The 18,044-nt window shown below is 48.0% G+C and overlaps 1 protein-coding gene across 1 annotated transcript in view; it reads left to right on the top strand.

Annotated features, from left to right (window-relative positions):
• The first annotated feature begins 2,127 nt into the window (after positions 1-2,127).
• The window catches only part of rgma (repulsive guidance molecule BMP co-receptor a), a 43,494-nt gene continuing 27,577 nt past the window's right edge, over positions 2,128-18,044 (top strand). Inside the window, exon 1 of the mRNA XM_043677230.2 lies at positions 2,128-2,511. Coding sequence (XP_043533165.1) covers positions 2,498-2,511 — 14 coding nt within the window. The 5' untranslated portion in view covers positions 2,128-2,497. The remainder of the gene's footprint in view (positions 2,512-18,044) is intronic.

Below are 18,044 nucleotides of genomic sequence, written 5' to 3'. Positions count from 1 at the left end.
CACAAGATAGTGAGGAACACATGATAGTGAGCAACACAAGATAGTGAGGAACACATGATAGTGACCAACACAAGATAGTGAGCAACACAAGATAGTGAGGAACACATGATAGTGAGTAACACAAGATAATGACCAACACATGATCGTGAGCAACACAAGATCGTGAGCAACACATGATAATGAGCAACACATGATAGTGAGGTACACATGATAGTGACCAACACAAGATAGTGACCAACACAAGATAGTGAGCAACACATGATAGTGAGGAACACATGATAGTGAGGAACACATGATAGTGAGCAGCACAAGATAGTGAGGTACACATGATAGTGACCAACACATGATAGTGAGCAACACATGATAGTGAGGTACACATGATAGTGACCAACACATGATAGTGAGCAACACATGATAGTGAGGTACACATGATAGTGAGCAACACATGATAGTGAGCAACACATGATAGTGAGGTACACATGATAGTGACCAACACATGATTGTGAGCAACACATGATAGTGAGCAACACAAGATAGTGAGCAACACATGATAGTGACCAACACATGATAGTGACCAACACAAGATAGTGAGGAACACATGATAGTGACCAACACATGGTGGTGTCCAACACAAGATTGTGAGCAACACAAGATAGTGACCAACACATGATAGTGACAAACACATGATAGTGACCAACACATGATAGTGAGCAACACAAGATAGTGAGCAGCGCAAGATAGTGAGTAACACATGATAGTGACCAACACAAGATAGTGACCAACACATGATAGTGACCAACACATGATAGTGACCAACACAAGATAGTGAGCAGCACAAGAGAGTGAGTAACACATGATAGTGAGCAACACATGTTAGCAAACTAACATGAAATAGTGGCCTCCTCAGAAACAGACCTTTTGGTCCAACTTGTCCAAGCCAACCAAATGAGATAGTGACTAACACGCGATAATAATCAAATACAAAACTGAGACACAACATGAGATAATGATCCAGTACAAAGTAGTGAGCAACGTGTGATAGTAATCTACATGAGACAGTGATCTAACACAAAATGGTGACAGAGTTTAATAAATATCAGGATGAGCCTCTGAGGTAAGCTATAATGTCATCAATACTTTCGTGGTTCCTGTGTTAGTGTTGCACTAAGAGGTTGAATACTGTACAGTATGAAACATGTAGCTCAGTAGCAATGCCAATGTACAGTGTATTAATAAACATACACTTCAAAAATGCTTTGCCTGTGAAGTACTTTAATTGGGGCTAGCTGAGGTTGTGAAATCTGCTATATAAAGGCAAGACTTTTCTTGTAGAGTGAATGTTTCCCTCTGTGAAATGGGACATGTTCCAGAGGTTGATTTTATTTTTAAAAATAATTTATGGCACATCAGCACCATTGGCTGGGCCATCTCCGATTTGATCTGGAGAAGGTGACAGCGAGCTGCCTTCTTGAACCACTGCAGTCATTGGGGGGGTAGAAGGGACACCCATAAGGGAGATCCAGGATTTTGATCCAGTACTTCAGAAGTCAGGATCATGTGTGACTTGCAGGGCTGTACTCTAATACCTATATTCCTGACATGCCAACAGACACATTCAAAATAAAATGTATGATATTAAGAAATGTCACAATTCTGGACTAACCGGCTCAGCAGACACCAACACCCAGTCGCCAGAATTAACTATCTCATTTGCAAAATTCATTAATTGATAATGTGATTTGTTAATCAAGGAACTGATATCAATATGTAGATGTTTCTTTCATAATAACTCATTTATTAACTTCCTCAAAAGCAGCTCCTTCAAAAAAAAGTTTTCCCCTTTAATAAAGATTTGATGCTATTGTCAAATTTAACAAGAGGTGGAAAATCGGCTACATCAACGCGGGAATTTTGTCAATGCCACTAGATGTCTGCGTTCGAATCCCATCTGAGTGAATAGAAATTATAATTCCCCTCTGCTGTGTGTTGTCAGGCTGTTCTTTATAATTATTTCCTATCTCCCTCTCGCCCGTTCGTGTTTCTCTCTCTCTCTCACACACACACTGTTCATGGATCAAGTGAATTACTCTCCCAGTATGTGTTGTAGCTGTCTCCACTCTCACTCTCTCTCCCACTTTGCATTTTAACAAAGCTCTTAACACGTGGATACCGATGAAAGTCTCCCTCCATCGCCCTCTCCTTCATCTCACTGCCGCTTCTGTATCACAGGTTGTGTGCAAACCATCCCTCTCCTCCCTCCCCTTCCCACAGCCAGGATCCGATGGGGTCAACATTGGCCAGAAAAGGGATGATCTTGGAGCTGGAAGCATTTTAGCACAGACGCATACTCACACACACACACACACACACACACATGAAAAGGACGCAATCAACAAAAATCTCACACAAGCCAAGTTTCCCTTTCCTGCAGCTCAGGGGTTTTGAGTGAAGTGGAGGAAGAACTGGGAGCTGTCATCATATCAGCCGGACAAGTTACATGCAGCGGCCGAGGTAAGCGAAGGAGCAGCGGGGTTGCAAGTTCACTCTCACCCGGAGTAAGGAAATAACACGAGGGGCTCGCAGCTTGGGTTTTAATTTCTGTAAATACAGCAGACTGGCATTACTGATAACTCAACCGGTCTGACTGCTGTCCAGGATAACATAGATTTCGGTATCTTCCCGTGAATTTTAACGCAATCTCTCAGTCTCTGTGTGTGTGTGTGTGTCATTATATATAATTATCTCCAGGCTTTTTAAAGATCGCGGTTTCCAGTTTAATCTACTGTGTGCATGCATTTGGCAGTGTCCATTTCTCCCTTTTTTTTGTTCCTTCCCCGCTGTATTAATTTCTTGCAGCTTTTCCCCCCACCGCCGTCAAGTCCCCACCCCGGTTTGCAAACGATTTTCTTTTCAATTAATCGGAACGTGGCCTTGTCGGAAATCATTGGAACGGGAGATATGTCAGTCTTTGCAGCGCGTTCAGTGAAACTGATGCAAATGTTGCATTTTTTTTTGCAACTTGTTGGAACGAGGGAGGGTGTGCAATGTGCTGGCGCGTTTTCAATTTGTAGCAAGGCCTCTAAAGGTTACATTTCACATATTTTTCTTTCCTTATTTGCAAAACTAAACGTTAAAGCACCAATTGCCCCCCCCCCCCCTATTAAGAGTGAGACACATCAAACTTTGAATCTGATGTGGACTGGCTGAAATGATATTCGTAAATCAGCCCGCGGTTGCATGGTTATCAACATCAGAATATGCCTTTAGTGTTGTGTTGTGTTGGGAGGAATATTAGTGGTTTGCTGGTTATGTATTAAAGGGGTGGTGATATTTTGATTGCCTCCTGTGTGTTATAATTGCTGGAGTGATCTGATTTAAATTGCTCTGCGTACAGTTCCTGCTCTCTTTTTTTCTCTCTGTGTGTTTCTCTCTCTCTCTCTCTCTCTCCTCCACTTGTTTCTCATTTCTAAGGACAGAAATGTAACCAGCAGATTGACAATTTTCAGTGGAAACTGTATCCAAACCAGACGTCCCTCCCAGTGTTGAACAGCGACACCTTACGGGATGGACAAGAATGGCGAGACGGGGCCCGGGGCATATCGCTCTCTCCCCTCAGAAGGAGCACCCCAAATCATTTTCAGCCGCTTTATCTGGACAGTTTCTTTCTGTCACAGCAAGACTTCGAAACAATAGAGACTCGTTGCTATTTATGATAGGATTAAATGCAGTAGGCACTTTCCCTTTTGGTGGGCTAATTGGGAGGTAGGGGTGTTTGAGAGGCATTAATGTGTAAAGAATTTAAATCCCAGATCATTCAAAGTTCTTTGCAGTTCCATCCTGGATGTCTTTAATTTCAGCTGGCTATCACTCTTGGACTACTGTAGGGTACTTACAGTGCACCCAAGTCTTCACTGTTAATCAAGATCTTTGAGCGATCAATCAACCATTTGGAGATTAATCAAACATTTTCGAAAGGGAGAGGAGTCAACAAAATTGAAACAGCTGAGTCTGGGGAATCAACACAATGGCTGGAGCTTTCCTGGGCAGTCTTTAGACCTTAATTAAAGCAAAGAATTGCAGATGCTGGAAATCTGAAACAAAAGTAGAAATTGCTGGAGAAACTCAGCAGGTCTGGAAGCATCCCTGAGGAGAAGTGTTGTTGGACTCAAAACTTTAACTCTGTTTTCTCTCCGCAGATGCTGCTAGACCTGCTGAATTTCTTTGGCAATTTCTGTCTTAATTCTGTCTTTAGACCTTGTTAGATGGATTATTTTGTCCTGTTAAAATATTTTTATACATTAGTTCGTGTGTTGAACAAATTCTCCAAACAGAAATATACACTCATAGGAAAAAAAACATTAGAATTTGATATAAAAATCAGATTAATCCTTCTTCAAATAACAAGTCTCTTATTTAACTTATACCACATCAGATTATGATTTATTTTAACATGTAGGAAGACTTTGATGAAGAAACTACAGGTACCAAAATTGCTATTGCATTCCAGTGTTTTTTGGGACATTATTTTTGAGTTTAGGATTTGGTCCTCATTGACTGATGAAATAGATCCAACTAACGTGTGAACCATTGAGGGAAAAATATTTACATTGATCAAAATTTTCCTTATTCAAACTAAGCATTATGAGTGTATGACTGTAACTAACTGATACAGTAAGGAATTTAGAAGAAACGTCTTTATCCAGAGGGTAATTAGATTGTAGAATGTCTGACCACACGGAGTAATGGGGGTGAAAAGCTATGATCCAGGGGACACCAGGTTAGTATGTGAGGGTGTGTGAAATATTTCAAAGGATTAGATAGGGAGGGAGCAAAGAGAAAGTTTATAAGGAACGTCAACAGGGACCTGTTTCTGTGCTGGAAATTCTATGTGAACGTCCACTACATGTCTTTGTGCAGTGGCTACGCTGAAAAAAAATCCTCAATGGCTATAATATGCTTTGGCATAACATAAAATTGTGAAAAGTGTTATATAAATGCAAGTCCCAAACTGCTCTAGAAAGTGAAGTGACAGCACACATTTCTCCAGCTCATTAATCTCATGCCATAAATTATGACATTTTCCAGTCGGCAAAATTTAGTGCCCATGTCGCAGTAATGTTGTGATGCAGTTGTAACATTGCGTGGGACTGGTTACAATGTCAGCACATTGACAGCTGGGTGGACAGAGTTAGGATACAAATTAACTGTGACTTCTTTGAATACCAGAGCAGGCTCATACTCTAGATTTCTTTTCACATTCACTTTAAATCATTTTAATTTGTGAACTCCAGCTTGCAATATAATTTTGAGTGTCCTCATGACCCTTCACGTTTCAGGTAAACTCTCGGTAGTGGAAGGATAATAAACAGAATAAATCCACGAATGGTTTTCGATAGTGTAATTACCCGAGGTCTTCACACGATTTATCTGCTTTCCTCAATAAACTGTTGATGCAATTTTAGGTTAAAGTTATTAAATACATTGTTTTAACAAAAATTGAACCAGCAACTGCTTAACAGTAATGCTATACATTCCATCTACCTTCTTGAAAAGCATAAACTCAGTGTTAACTATTCTTTATAGATTATTTTTATACAAGTAACTTTTTTCTCTTGTATTTCATCCCACTGAAAAGTTAAGATAAAGGCTAAAACCTCCTATAAGTTCCAAGCTGATTTAATAACTACATCTCCTTAAATATTCCCAAAGACTCACTAAATTTGAGTATCTGTCAACCACACTGAAAAACAACAACTATACAAACGACACAGTCAGTTCGCATTCGAAGCTAGCTTGTCTCTCCGTCACAGTTTGCAGACTGTTTATGAAATCTTTCAACATCAGTGTTCAGTTGAACCAGATGCAAAATTCAGATTACCAGAGCTTTACTTTCCAAATTCCAAATGTTCCAAATTCAAATTTTCCAAAAATGAAAGAAGATGGATTTGTTTTAATTTACTTTGTCAAATTTCAGGCAGTGAAAGCATGATCCTGCCATTAATGATTGTGGCTGATGCCCACACAATGGTTACAACCAGTTCGCTGTATAAGACTAGAAGCCTCTGGTCTACTGGGCTTCTAAATGAGGCGTGGGTGGAGGTAACAGTTTAAAGTGACTTGTGACTTCTGAACCAACCTGCATCAAGGCCCGTTCACCTATCACTTCTGCGTTATCTGAACAACATTGGTTCCCGGACCGGCAATGCCTCGATTGTAAAACTACCATCCTTGTTTTCAAAGTTCCTTTGTGATTAATATCCTCTCCACCACTGTACCTTCCTTCAACCCTACACCACTTCAAGACCCCTGTACTCTTACAATTCTGTCCTCTTGCACATCCTCAATTTTTGTAACTTCACAACTAGAATCAATGCTTTCAGTCGGCCAAACACTGAAATTTCCTCCTTAACTTTTTAGCCTCTTCTTTCTTCATCATGCTCCTTAAAACAAACCTCTTGATCAAGTTTTTGCCTTGTCCTAATATCTCCTTATGTAGTTCAGTGTCAACTTTTTGATTTGGAGCATGTTTTGTTATTTTAAAGGCACTGTCTAAATACAGGTTGTTGTTGTTGTTGGGAGTATTTCCCAGTCTTTGTATCTATATGTACTTGAACATTGGCAAGAATAAATTCTGTTCAGTTTTCAGAAAATGGCCCATCCTTATCCAACAATGATACACTGCTAACAACAAGCAGATATCTCTTGTTTGGATGCTCCAAGCCTGAGTTTTTAGATAACAAATATAGACCAGTTCTCTAATTCTCATGTTAATTCCCCAACATCTGGAATAAATGCCCAAGGCAGGAAGTGAACACCATGACTGTAACCTTTGGATAACTGATCGTATGCTATTTTTCTTGATGCAGCTTTAATGTAACATTATTCAATCCCAGATTTAATAAGGCCAAATTCAGATAATCGACACCTTTAACCATTTTAAGGAACTGTTTCCAACTTTAGCACATGATAACCGACATGCCCCAACTACTCTGCATAGTGCCTTGATCACAGGAGCCAGTTCTATAAGAAAATGTAGAAGGAATGTGTGCTAAACGCATCAATCAAAAACTATAAACTTATTAACAAAGCTCTTTTAAAATTTGTTCGTGGGCTTCAAGCTTTACTGGCATTTGTGGTCCACCCGTAGTTGTCTTTGAAAAGGTGATGGTAAGCTGTGTTTGTGAACTGTTGCACTCTTGGAATGTAGGTTGTTGTTCAGAACATAGATAAATGATTTGGATAGTGACAGAAACAAAAGGTCTCCGAGCTTGCAGGTGATAAAACAGTGGATCTGGATAGACCATGGAGTTGGGCTGAATAACGTCAAATGCTATTGAATATAGACAAGTATGCAGTCAGTGCGAATGCTGTCTAGGCCCCAGCTTTCTGAAGCTAGTAGATATGTACTTAAGGATCACACAAAAAAAAATCTGAAGTGCTTGCCATATTTCACATCTGGAGAGTCCAGCCCCAGACTTACTTCCTCTTAAAAAAAAATTGTTTGTGTAAAAGGCATTCAGTGGAACATCCTGGGAAATGGAGGAACTTCCAGAAATGCGCAGTGATGTTGGATTGAGCTATTGAACAAAAAAAACTCATAAAGATCAGGCTGCTGCACATAGTTTGTGTTTCTCCAAAGTTCTCCTGTTTTGCAATAGTGATTTCACTTCAAAAGCGCTTTATTGGCTGCAATATGTTGTAGGATGTCCAGACCTCTTCCTTAACACATTAGGTTTAGGGCTGATATTTTGTCATTTTTCACAATTTCCCCCTTTACCTGGAATGGAATTGAATCTTCTAAAGCTGCTATCTTTAGCTTGAGATTAAAAACTGAGGTAGTGTAGAAGAAACTTTACTCTCTCTGTTTTGTTGTACCTGCTCTGGGAATGTGCCATGTGGTGAAAGCTTTACATTATTCATACGAATAGTGTCACACTGAAGTAGCAACAGAAAGTAGAAGATTCATTGGGTTTGCTGAGTGTTTAGCCGACTCATCATCAATTAAATCACCAATTAGCCAACACCCTGCTGTTCTCTGGAGGAAATTTGTTTATTCCAGGTGCGATTCCTATCGTTGACACTCCAACTCATTTCTCCTCTGATGGTGCTGTTCTATTCCTGGTGTGAAGGTTGCCAGCTGGACATCCAAGTGGTTGATCTTATGTGCTAACTGAGATAGTGGCAGCCTGAGTGGTGGCAGAAGGTAGGGAGATGAGCCTGATCCTCACATCATCTGAAATGCCACACTGGAACAAGAGGAGGCCATTCAGCCTCTCGAGCATGTTCTGCCATTCAGTGAGATCGTGGCTTGTCTGTAGCCGAACTAAAAGCATTGAATTCTCTCTGTGCCTTGGTCAACATTCCTCCTACAGTCAGCACCAGCTTGAACAAGCTCTTTGGCCTTTCATTCAACTGACCCTAGGTATGATCTTTCTGTGTTCAAATTGGAAACAGCATTTACTTACACAGGTGAATGCATTCCAAGAAGAGGTTGTGATGTTACAAGATGTTCTGAGACTGTTATTGGCACTTCACAAGTGAAGGTTGTCTTCTTTGGGGAAGCCTTACTTGCAATATCATATTTCAGAGAGCAAGAAGAAACAAGAATAGCAAAGTAAATTGGATTGTCCCAGCATTTATAGAGACAGGACCGGATCATGTATAGTTATCACAGACAGATTTCATTGTATTTGTGAATTCAGATGTAGCCCAGGCTTCAAACCTCCCTGGTGTTCTGCACGAAAAGAAAACACTTGAAAATCCCATAGCCAGGCAAGCTATAATTTGAATTTAAAAAACCCAGAATATATTGCCTTCCTTCGGGCATCCACAACAATTAGTGAGATGATATGGTTTGACACTTTGAACAATGAGGTATGATTCCTGAGGGAACAGTCTCACCGCTGGAAATCTCATCCAGTTTTTGACAGCCCTACAACACTCCAAGATTTCTGTGCTCTGCAAACCCTGACATCGCTGGCTTTCTCCGTTGTGCTGTTAGTGACCATACCCTCAGCTGCCTGTGCTCTAAGCTGTCCCTTTCTAAATCTCTCCACCCTCTCTGCTTCATTTGAGAAATTCTTTTTTTAAAAAGAGATCTTTGACCAATTTGCTGGTCTCTGTTATTACAGCCTCGTGTCCGTCAGCGCCACAGTTTGTCAGCACTCAAGTGAAAGACCTTGCGTTGTTCTACTCTGTGAATGGCATTGTTTAAACACAAGTTGTTCTGTACGTTTGTGGGCATCGTATAGAAAGCGCAGGATTTCTGGTATCTGGATCACAGGACTGGAATCACAGCATTTTCTGGCTATGACACATTGCTATAATAACATAACAAATTGACTACCATGCAACTAAGAAGGAGGAGGAGGGACCATCTAGCCCACCCACTCCTGTATTAGTATCATAGCAAAACAAAGGCAAATCCAGTTTGCTGAGTAGGTGCGCTGATAGAATTCTGATACCAGTATTGGCACAGTCTGAGCGGGTGTCTGGTCTGCTGCCAGCGTCAGCCGTTTGATCTACCCTTGATCTTGTGCCACCTTTATTTGTGCTCCACACTTTCACAGTTGGGTTTAACAAATTCCTGGACTGCAATGATGTTGGTCCTGTAATCTTAAACCAGCCCATCATGGAAGCTAGCCAGAGTCACACAAAGTAACCCTCTTTTGTTTCTCCAGCCAGGTGTCTGCCCTACATTATGGCTAGGGGAACTGGTGTTGGACTGGGGTGGACAAGGTTAAAAATCACACAACATCAGATTACAGTCCAACAAGTTTATTTGGAAGCACTAGCTTTCTGAGTGCTGCTCCTTCATCAGGTGGTTGTGCACCGCTGCCTGATGGAGGAGCGGCGCTCTGAAAGCTAGTGCTGCCAAATAAACCTGTTGGACTATAACCTGGTGATCTGTGATTTTAACTATATTTATTGGCCAGAATGGGTGTGATAACTTGCACTTTATTTGGTTTAAACTGCCTTGTACAGCTACACTCCTTTTACATCTCAATGTCAGTTCTTGAGTAGAAAGGTTGCCGGTTCAAATCTTGCTCCGGTGACTTGGGAACAGAGTGAAAAGCTGAAACTCCAGGACAGTACTGAATAAACGCTGCATTGCTGGAGGTGCTCCTTTAAAAGGGGCTTCAAACTGAGGTCCCATCTATCCTCTTGGTGCTGTCAAACATCCCATGGCCCTATTCAAAGAAAAGAATGAATATTCTCCCTCTTGCCCTGGTCAACATTTATCCTTCAACAACAATGGAGGATCTGGTCACTCTCACAGTGCTGTTTGGAGGAGCTTGCGAGAATCATAGAGTCATAGAGCATGGAAACAGACCCTTTGTCCAGTTGATCCACGACAACCAGATTTCCGAAGCTAAACCTATCCCATTTGCCTGCATTTGACCCATAAACCTTACTATTCATGTACCTGGCCAAATGTCTTTTTAATATAATTGTACCTGCATCTTCCGCTTTCCCTGTTGTGCGCAATTAGGTCGGTACTTCTGCTAGTTCACACTTGTAAAATTAACTTGATCTTGTTTAAAGTGCTTTGGGATGTTACTATATAAAAGCAATGTTCCTGTTTAGCTAAAACTGCTTGGTGACAAGAACTGTCTGCATGTGTCTTTACTCCCTTTTCCATTTTCTCCCTTGTATCCTTGAATCTATCCATTCATTATGAGAGTTGATCAGGGGGTATGTGTGAACACTGCTGCCTGATAGCAGCTGGAGCTGTCAAATTGGCCTGAGTATCCCTGGGAATATAAGTACAAAAGTCAAGCTAGACTCTCCCCAGTGACTGGATCTCAGGAAGGATCAAGCTGTGCAGTGATGTTCCCATGATGGAAAATCCCATCAGCACAGCCCCATAGCTCATCAGGAGGCACTGGGGTTCTGAGGGTCAGTGAAACTGAGGCAGTGCCCCCGCAGCAGAGAGGAGAAGATAATGGAGAGAATGAGCTGCAAAGAATGACATTTTGGGCCCTTTAAACTCCACGTTAGCTTTCATTTAAAAAATAAACTTTCTGCAAAGAAAATAAAAACTTCATCCTCAATAAAAACTCTTATAAATCCTGAAGCTGTTAAACGACATGCCTCTATTCGCACTGCTTATGACACAGGCTGTTGTCATGCTGCATTGAAGTATTTATGCCCACACCTCCAATTTACTTTGATCTAGCTTTAAACCACATTAAATGTATTTAAAGCGTAGATAAGATTAGACTTGGTTTTATTGTCACATGAGCACGGTGAAAAGTTTGAGTCGAATCTTACAGCCCCGTCTTAGGTATAAAGGTGCCTAGAGCCAGATTCTTGAGAGCAAATTCTGAGGAAAAAAAAGTTTGAAAAATAAAGAAATATAAAGTTTGGCATTACAGACCTTCAAAAGTTTAAAATCATAGAAATAAATGAGAAAAATTAAAAGTTCAGAACAACAGTCCTTCCACAATAGTATGATTTGAAAAAGAGAAACTTTAAAACAAAAAGGATTTCAGACAAAGTCCATCTTAGTCCATTTCACGAATCTGAGCTTGAGGACCCAAACTGCACCCCCCACCTCCCCACCTACTCTGTTGGAACCCGGGCTGGACCCCCATAATGCTGACGAAAAGCCACGTGGAGTCACAAACCGATGCCGAAGCCGTCGAGGAGACGCAGATCAAGTATGTGGGATTTCTGGAAAGAAAACTTCTGATGAAACAAAAATGATCTCATGGCAATCAAATAAAGCAAACCTCAAGCCCTGTTTCATTCAGTGATCATTACAGCATTCTCCAATCTCTCCTTTCGTGGCTGGGGCTGTAGCATTGCAGTGGCTCAGTTCCGCAGGCCTCAGGTCTGGTGTGTATTGACTTTGTTGCCTTCTTCTCAGGATGTTACTCTCTCCCAAATCCCCCCGACTGAACCCTGTCCACTGATGGGTCAGAGTGCAGCCACCCTGTGTGTTGGGCTCACACACTGGAACTTCAGGGCTGTATAGGAGAGTTCTTCCTCCCTGTTGGAACCAGGGTCCACAGGAATTGCAGCTCTGAGTGTACATTCATTTTGCCCCATGAAATATAGTGTTTTTAAAAATCACATGGCTAAACTAGACAAAACCACTTTTTAAAAAGACAGTTTGAGGGAGTGAAATAAATTCTCCAGTCCTAAGTAATGCTTCAATCAGTGATTTCTAAACCTGATGCTCTTGCCTCGTCAGGACTTTTAATTTCACTACAATTTCACTACAATACAATTAATTTCACTTTCCAAATATCTTTAATTTTTTGTTTGCCCAGCTTTTCCTTGCATTCTCTCTTTCCTCAGTACTTTGTATCCCTCTCTGGCTCCTGTCTAAGGGCTGGTTTCCCTTTTGTATTTCTGGATTTCTAGCTTCCTCACCGTTTTTGTCCTTTGTTTCTATCCTTTTACCTTAGTCTCTGTTCTTCACAGCTTTTTAAAACTTTAGGCAATTCCTTTTATTACTGACAATTCCACTATTTTGTTCTCAAGCTCTCTCTTCTCCCTCCTATTACTCCCCCTGAACCTCTCTTCTGTATCAGGCTAGTTTTCTCCCTTCTCTCTTCTCTGCCTCTCAGACTAGCTCTCCCCCCTCTCTTTTGGACTAACTCCCTTTTCCTTTTGTTGACCTCTTCCCTCCCCTCTCTCTTACGCTCAGTCTTTGCTCTCCCCTCCCAGGCTAGCTCCCTCCTACATTTCTATCTCTCCCCTCTCTGGAAAGATCTCTGCTCTCTTGTCCTCTCTCTCTCAGGATAGCTCTCTCTTTGTCTGTCTGTCTCTCTCTCTCTCACACACACACACACATTCCCCTCTCCCATTCGGGCTCTTTCTCTGTCCTGTCTCCCTCAGGCTAGCTCTCCCTCTCTGACACCCCGTTTCCTCCCTTTCTTCATACAACTCATACCCCGCTTCTCTCTCTCCTTCCCTCTCCTCTCTCCCCTTTCTCTCTGTCCTCTGTCTCTCAAGCTAGCTCTCTCTTTCTCTGTGACACCCCCTTTCCTTCTTTCTCCATTCCCACCATCTCCTCCCGTCCCTTCTCCCTTCTCCTCTCTCCCTGTCCTGCTCCCTCCTCCCCTTTCTCCTCGTCCTCTGTCCCTTCTCTCAGGCTAGCTTTCTTTTTATCTGACCCCCTCCCTCTCTCTTCCCCCCCCCCGTCCCTCTGTGTCACCTCACTCTGTTCCCTCTCTTTGTCCCCTCTTTTCTCTCTAATCTCTCTCTCTGTCCCATCTCTGTCCCCCACTTTCTCTCCCCATCTCTTCGTCCCTCTGTACCTCCATCATTCTGTCCTTCCTCACCCCTCATTCCGATTCCCAGTCCGCTTCCCCTTCTCACCCCCCGTCTCTCTCCCCTCATCCTTCTCTCCATCCCCCCATATCTCCCTCCCTCACCCCATCCCTCACTTCCTCTCCCCTTACCTCCTCTCTCTCCCTCTCCCATCCCCCACCTCCCTCTCCTTCTTCCGCAGCCCCTCCCTCTCTTGCCCTCCCTCACTTTCTTCACCCTCCCTCTCCCCGCTTTCTCTCCCTCGCCTCCCCCTTCCCCACTTCCCTTCCCTCTCCTCCTTCTCATCCCTCTGCTCCCTGTCCTCCCCTCCCCGTCTCCTAATTCTACCCCCTTCCCACCACTCCCTTCCCTCCTCTCACCCCGTTCCCTCCCCTCCATCTTCCCCCAACCTTCCCACTTCCCTAATCTTCCCTTCCTACCCCCTTTCTTCCCACCATACCTTCCTTCCCCCTTTCCCTTCACTCCTCCCGCCGTCCTTCCCCCCTCCCTCCACCTTCCCCAACCCCTTCCTTCCCTCTCCCCCACCTTACGCCTTCCCCTCCCCCACCCCTTCCATCCCCCCCATATTTCCCCTTCCCCATATTTCCCCTCCCCTCCCCCACATTCTCCACCTTCCCCCACATCTCCCCCCTCCCCTCCTCCACATCTCTTCCTCCCCTCCCCCACATCTCTTCCCTCCCCTCCCCTCCCCCACATCTCCTCCCTCCCCTCCCCCCTCCCCTCCCCACATATTCCCCCTCCCCCACATCTCTCATCTCCCCTTTCCCCAACATTTTCCCCGATCTTCCCCCACATCCTCTCCCCCCCGGTCTCCCACCCCCACATCTTCTCCCCCTCCCACCTCCCCACATCTTCTCCCTCTCCCCTGGCCACATCTTCCCCCATCTTCCCGCCCACCCCTCCACATCTTCCCCCCACCCCTCCACATCTTCCTCCCACCCCTCCACATCTTCCTCCCACCCCTCCACATCTTCTCCCCCACCCCTCCACATCTTCTCCCCCACCCCTCCACATCTTCTCCCTCTTCACCCATCTTCTCCCCTTCCCCCTCCACGTCTTCTCCCCTCCACATCCTCTCCCCCTCCCCTCCACATCCTCTCTCCCTCCCCCTCCACATCTTCTCCCCCCTCCACATCTTCTCCCCCTCCCCCCATCTTCCCCCCCACCCCTCCACATCTTCCCCCACCCCTCCACATCTTCCCCCACCCCTCCACATCTTCCCCCCACCCTTCCACATCTTCTCCCCCACCCCTCCACATCTTCTCCCCCTTCCCCCATCTTCTCCCCCTCCCCCCTCCACGTCTTCTCCCCCTTCCCCTCCACGTCTTCTCCCCCTTCCCCCATCTTCTCCCCTCCCCCTCCACGTCTTCTCCCCTTCCACATCCTCTCCCCCTACCCTCCACATCCTCTCTCCCTCCCCCTCCGCACCTTCTCCCCTCCCCCCACATCTTCTCCCCACTCCACATCTTCTCCCCCTCCCCCCCACATCTTCTCCCCCTCCCCCCCACATCTTCTCCCCCTCCCCCCCACATCTTCTCCCCCTTCCCCTCCACATCTTCTCCCCCTCCCCCCACATCGTCTCCCCCTCCCTCCACATCGTCTCCCCCTCCCCATCTTCTCCCCCTCCCCATCTTCTCCCCCTTCCCCCTCCACATCTTCTCCCTCTCCCCCCCACATCTTCTCCCTCTCCCCCCCACATCTTCTCCCCCTCCCCCCCAACATCTTCTCCCCCTCCCCCCCACATCTTCTCCCCCCCACATCTTCTCCCCCTCCCCCCCACCTTCTCCCCCTCCCCCCCACATCTTCTCCCCCTCCCCTCCCACATCTTCTCCCCCTCCCCTCCCACATCTTCTCCCCCTCCCCTCCCACATCCTCTCTCCCTCCCCTCCACATCCTCTCTCCCTCCCCCCTCCACATCTTCTCCCCTTCCCCCACATCTTCTCCCCCCTCCACATCTTCTCCCCCTCCCCATCTTCCCCCCACCCCTCCACATCTTCCCCCCACCCTTCCACATCTTCTCCCCCACCCCTCCACATCTTCTCCCCCTTCCCCCATCTTCTCCCCCTCCCCCCTCCACGTCTTCTCCCCCTTCCCCCATCTTCTCCCTCTCCCCCCTCCACGTCTTCTCCCCCTTCCCCTCCACGTCTTCTCCCCCTTCCCCCATCTTCTCCCCCTCCCCCTCCCCTCCACATCTTCTCCCCCTCCCCTCCACATCCTCTCTCCTCCCCCTCCGCACCTTCTCCCCTCCCCCCACATCTTCTCCCCCCTTCCACATCTTCTCCCCACTCCACATCTTCTCCCCCTCCCCCCCACATCTTCTCCCCCTCCCCCCCACATCTTCTCACCCTGCCCCCCACATCTTCTCCCCCTCCCCCCCACATCTTCTCACCCTGCCCCCCACATCTTCTCCCCCTCCCCCCCACATCTTCTCCCCCTCCCCCCATATCTTCTCCCCCTCCCCCCCACATCTTCTTCCCCTCACCCCACATCTTCTCCCCCTCCCCCCACATCTTCTCCCCCTCCCCATCTTCTCCCCCTTCACCCTCCACATCTTCTCCCTCTCCCCCCCACATCTTCTCCCCCTCCCCCCCAACATCTTCTCCCCTCCCCCCCACATCTCTCCCCCTCCCCCCACATCTTCCCCCCCACATCTTCTCCCCCTCCCCCCACCTTCTCCCCCTCCCCCCCACCTTCTCCCCCTCCCCCCCCACATCTTCTCCCCCTCCACTCCCACATCTTCCCCCCTCCCCCCCACATCTTCTCCCCCTCCCCTCCCACATCTTCTCCCCCTCCCCTCCCCCATCATCTCGCCCTCCCTCCCCTCCCCATCTTCTCCCCCTCCCCTCCCCTCCCCCATCTTCTCCCCCTCCCCCATCTTCTCCCCCTCCCCTCCCCATCTTCTCCCCTCCCCTCCCCATCTTCTCCCCTCCCCTCTTCTCCCCCTCCCCTCCCCTCCCCATCTTCTCCCCCTCCCCCATCTTCTCCCCCTCCCCCTCCATCTTCTCCCCCTCTCCCTCCATCTTCTCCCCCTCTCCCTCCATCTTCCTCCCCTCCGCCCCATCTTCTCCCCCTCCCCTCCCCTCCCCCATCTTCTCTCCCTCCCCTCCCCATCTTCTCCCCTCCCCTCCCCATCTTCTCCCCTCCCCTCTTCTCCCCTCCCCTCCCCTCCCCATCTTCTCCCCCTCCCCCATCTTCTCCCCCTCCCCCTCCATCTTCTCCCCCTCTCCCTCCATCTTCTCCCCCTCTCCCTCCATCTTCTCCCCCTCCGCCCCATCTTCTCCCCCTCCCCCCATCTTCTCCCCATCCCCCCATCTTCTCCCCCCCATCTTCACCCCCTCCCCCCATCTTCTCCCCCTCCCCCCATCTTCTCCCCCTCCCCATCTTCTCCCCCTCCCCCCTCCATCTTCTCCCCCTCCCCCCATCTTCTCCCCCACTCCCCCATCTTCTCCCCCACTCCCCCATCTTCTCCCCCATCCCCCCATCTTCTCCCCCTCTCCCCCATCTTCTCCCCCTCTCCCCCCATCTTCTCCCCCTCCCCATCTTCTCCCCCTTCATCCTCCACATCTTCTCCCTCTCCCCCCCACATCTTCTCCCCCTCCCCCCCAACATCTTCTCCCCCTCCCCCCCAACATCTTCTCCCCCCCCACATCTTCTCCCCCTCCCCCCCACCTTCTCCCCCTCCCCCCACCTTCTCCCCCTCCCCCCCATCTTCCCCCCCTCCCCCCCACATCTTCTCCCCCTCCCCTCCCACATCTTCTCCCCCTCCCCTCCCACATCTTCTCCCCCTCCCCTCCCACATCATCTCCCCCTCCCCTCCCCTCCCCCATCTTCTCCCCCTCCCCTCCCCCATCTTCTCCCCCTCCCCTCCCCTCCCCATCTTCTCTCCCTGCCCTCCCCTCCCCATCTTCTCCCCCTCCCCTCCCCATCTTCTCCCCTCCCCTCTTCTCCCCCTCCCCTCCCCTCCCCATCTTCTCCCCCTCCCCTCCCCATCTTCTCCCCCTCCCCATCTTCTCCCCTTCCCCCTCCATCTTCTCCCCTCCCCCTCCATCTTCTCCCCCTCCCCCTTCTCCCCCTCCCCCTCCATTTTCTCCCCCTCCCCCCCATCTTCTCCCCCCCCATCTTCTCCCCCTCCCCCCATCTTCTCCCCCTCCCCCTCACCCCACATTCTCCCCATCCCCCCATCTTCTCCCCCTCCCCCCATCTTCTCCCCCTCCCCATCTTCTCCCCCTCCACCCCATCTTCTCCCCCTCCCCCCCATCTTCTCCCCCTCCCCCCATCTTCTCCCCCTCCCCCATCGTCTCCCCCTCCCCCTATCTTCTCCCCCTCCCCCTCCCCCCATCTTCTCCCCCTCGCCCTCCCCCCATCTTCTCCCCCTCGCCCTCCCCCATCTTCTCCCCCTCCCCCTCCCCCCATCTTCTCCCCATCCCCCCATCTTCTCCCCCTCCCCCATCTTCTCCCCCTCCCCCATCTTCTCCCCCTCCCCCTCCCCCCATCTTCTCCCCATCCCCCCATCTTCTCCCCATCCCCCCATCTTGTCCCCACCATCTTCTCCCCCTCCTCCCCCCCCATCTTCTCCCCCCCCATCTTCTCCCCCTCCTCCCCCCCATCTTCTCCCCCTCCTCCCCCCCATCTTCTCCCCCTCCTCCCCCCCCATCTTCTCCCCCTCCTTCCCCCCCATCTTCTCCCCCTCCCATCTTCTCCCCCTCCTCCCCCCCATCTTCTCCCCCTCCTCCCCCCCATCTTCTCCCCCTCCTCCCCCC

The sequence above is a fragment of the Chiloscyllium plagiosum genome, unplaced genomic scaffold (genome assembly GCF_037043375.1).
Source record: "Chiloscyllium plagiosum isolate Xiang-an unplaced genomic scaffold, Cpla_swu_hap1 HiC_scaffold_39, whole genome shotgun sequence".
Lineage (NCBI taxonomy): Eukaryota > Metazoa > Chordata > Chondrichthyes > Orectolobiformes > Hemiscylliidae > Chiloscyllium > Chiloscyllium plagiosum.
Note: the sequence above shows the minus strand (reverse complement) of the source record. Positions and strands in the feature narration are given on the sequence as shown.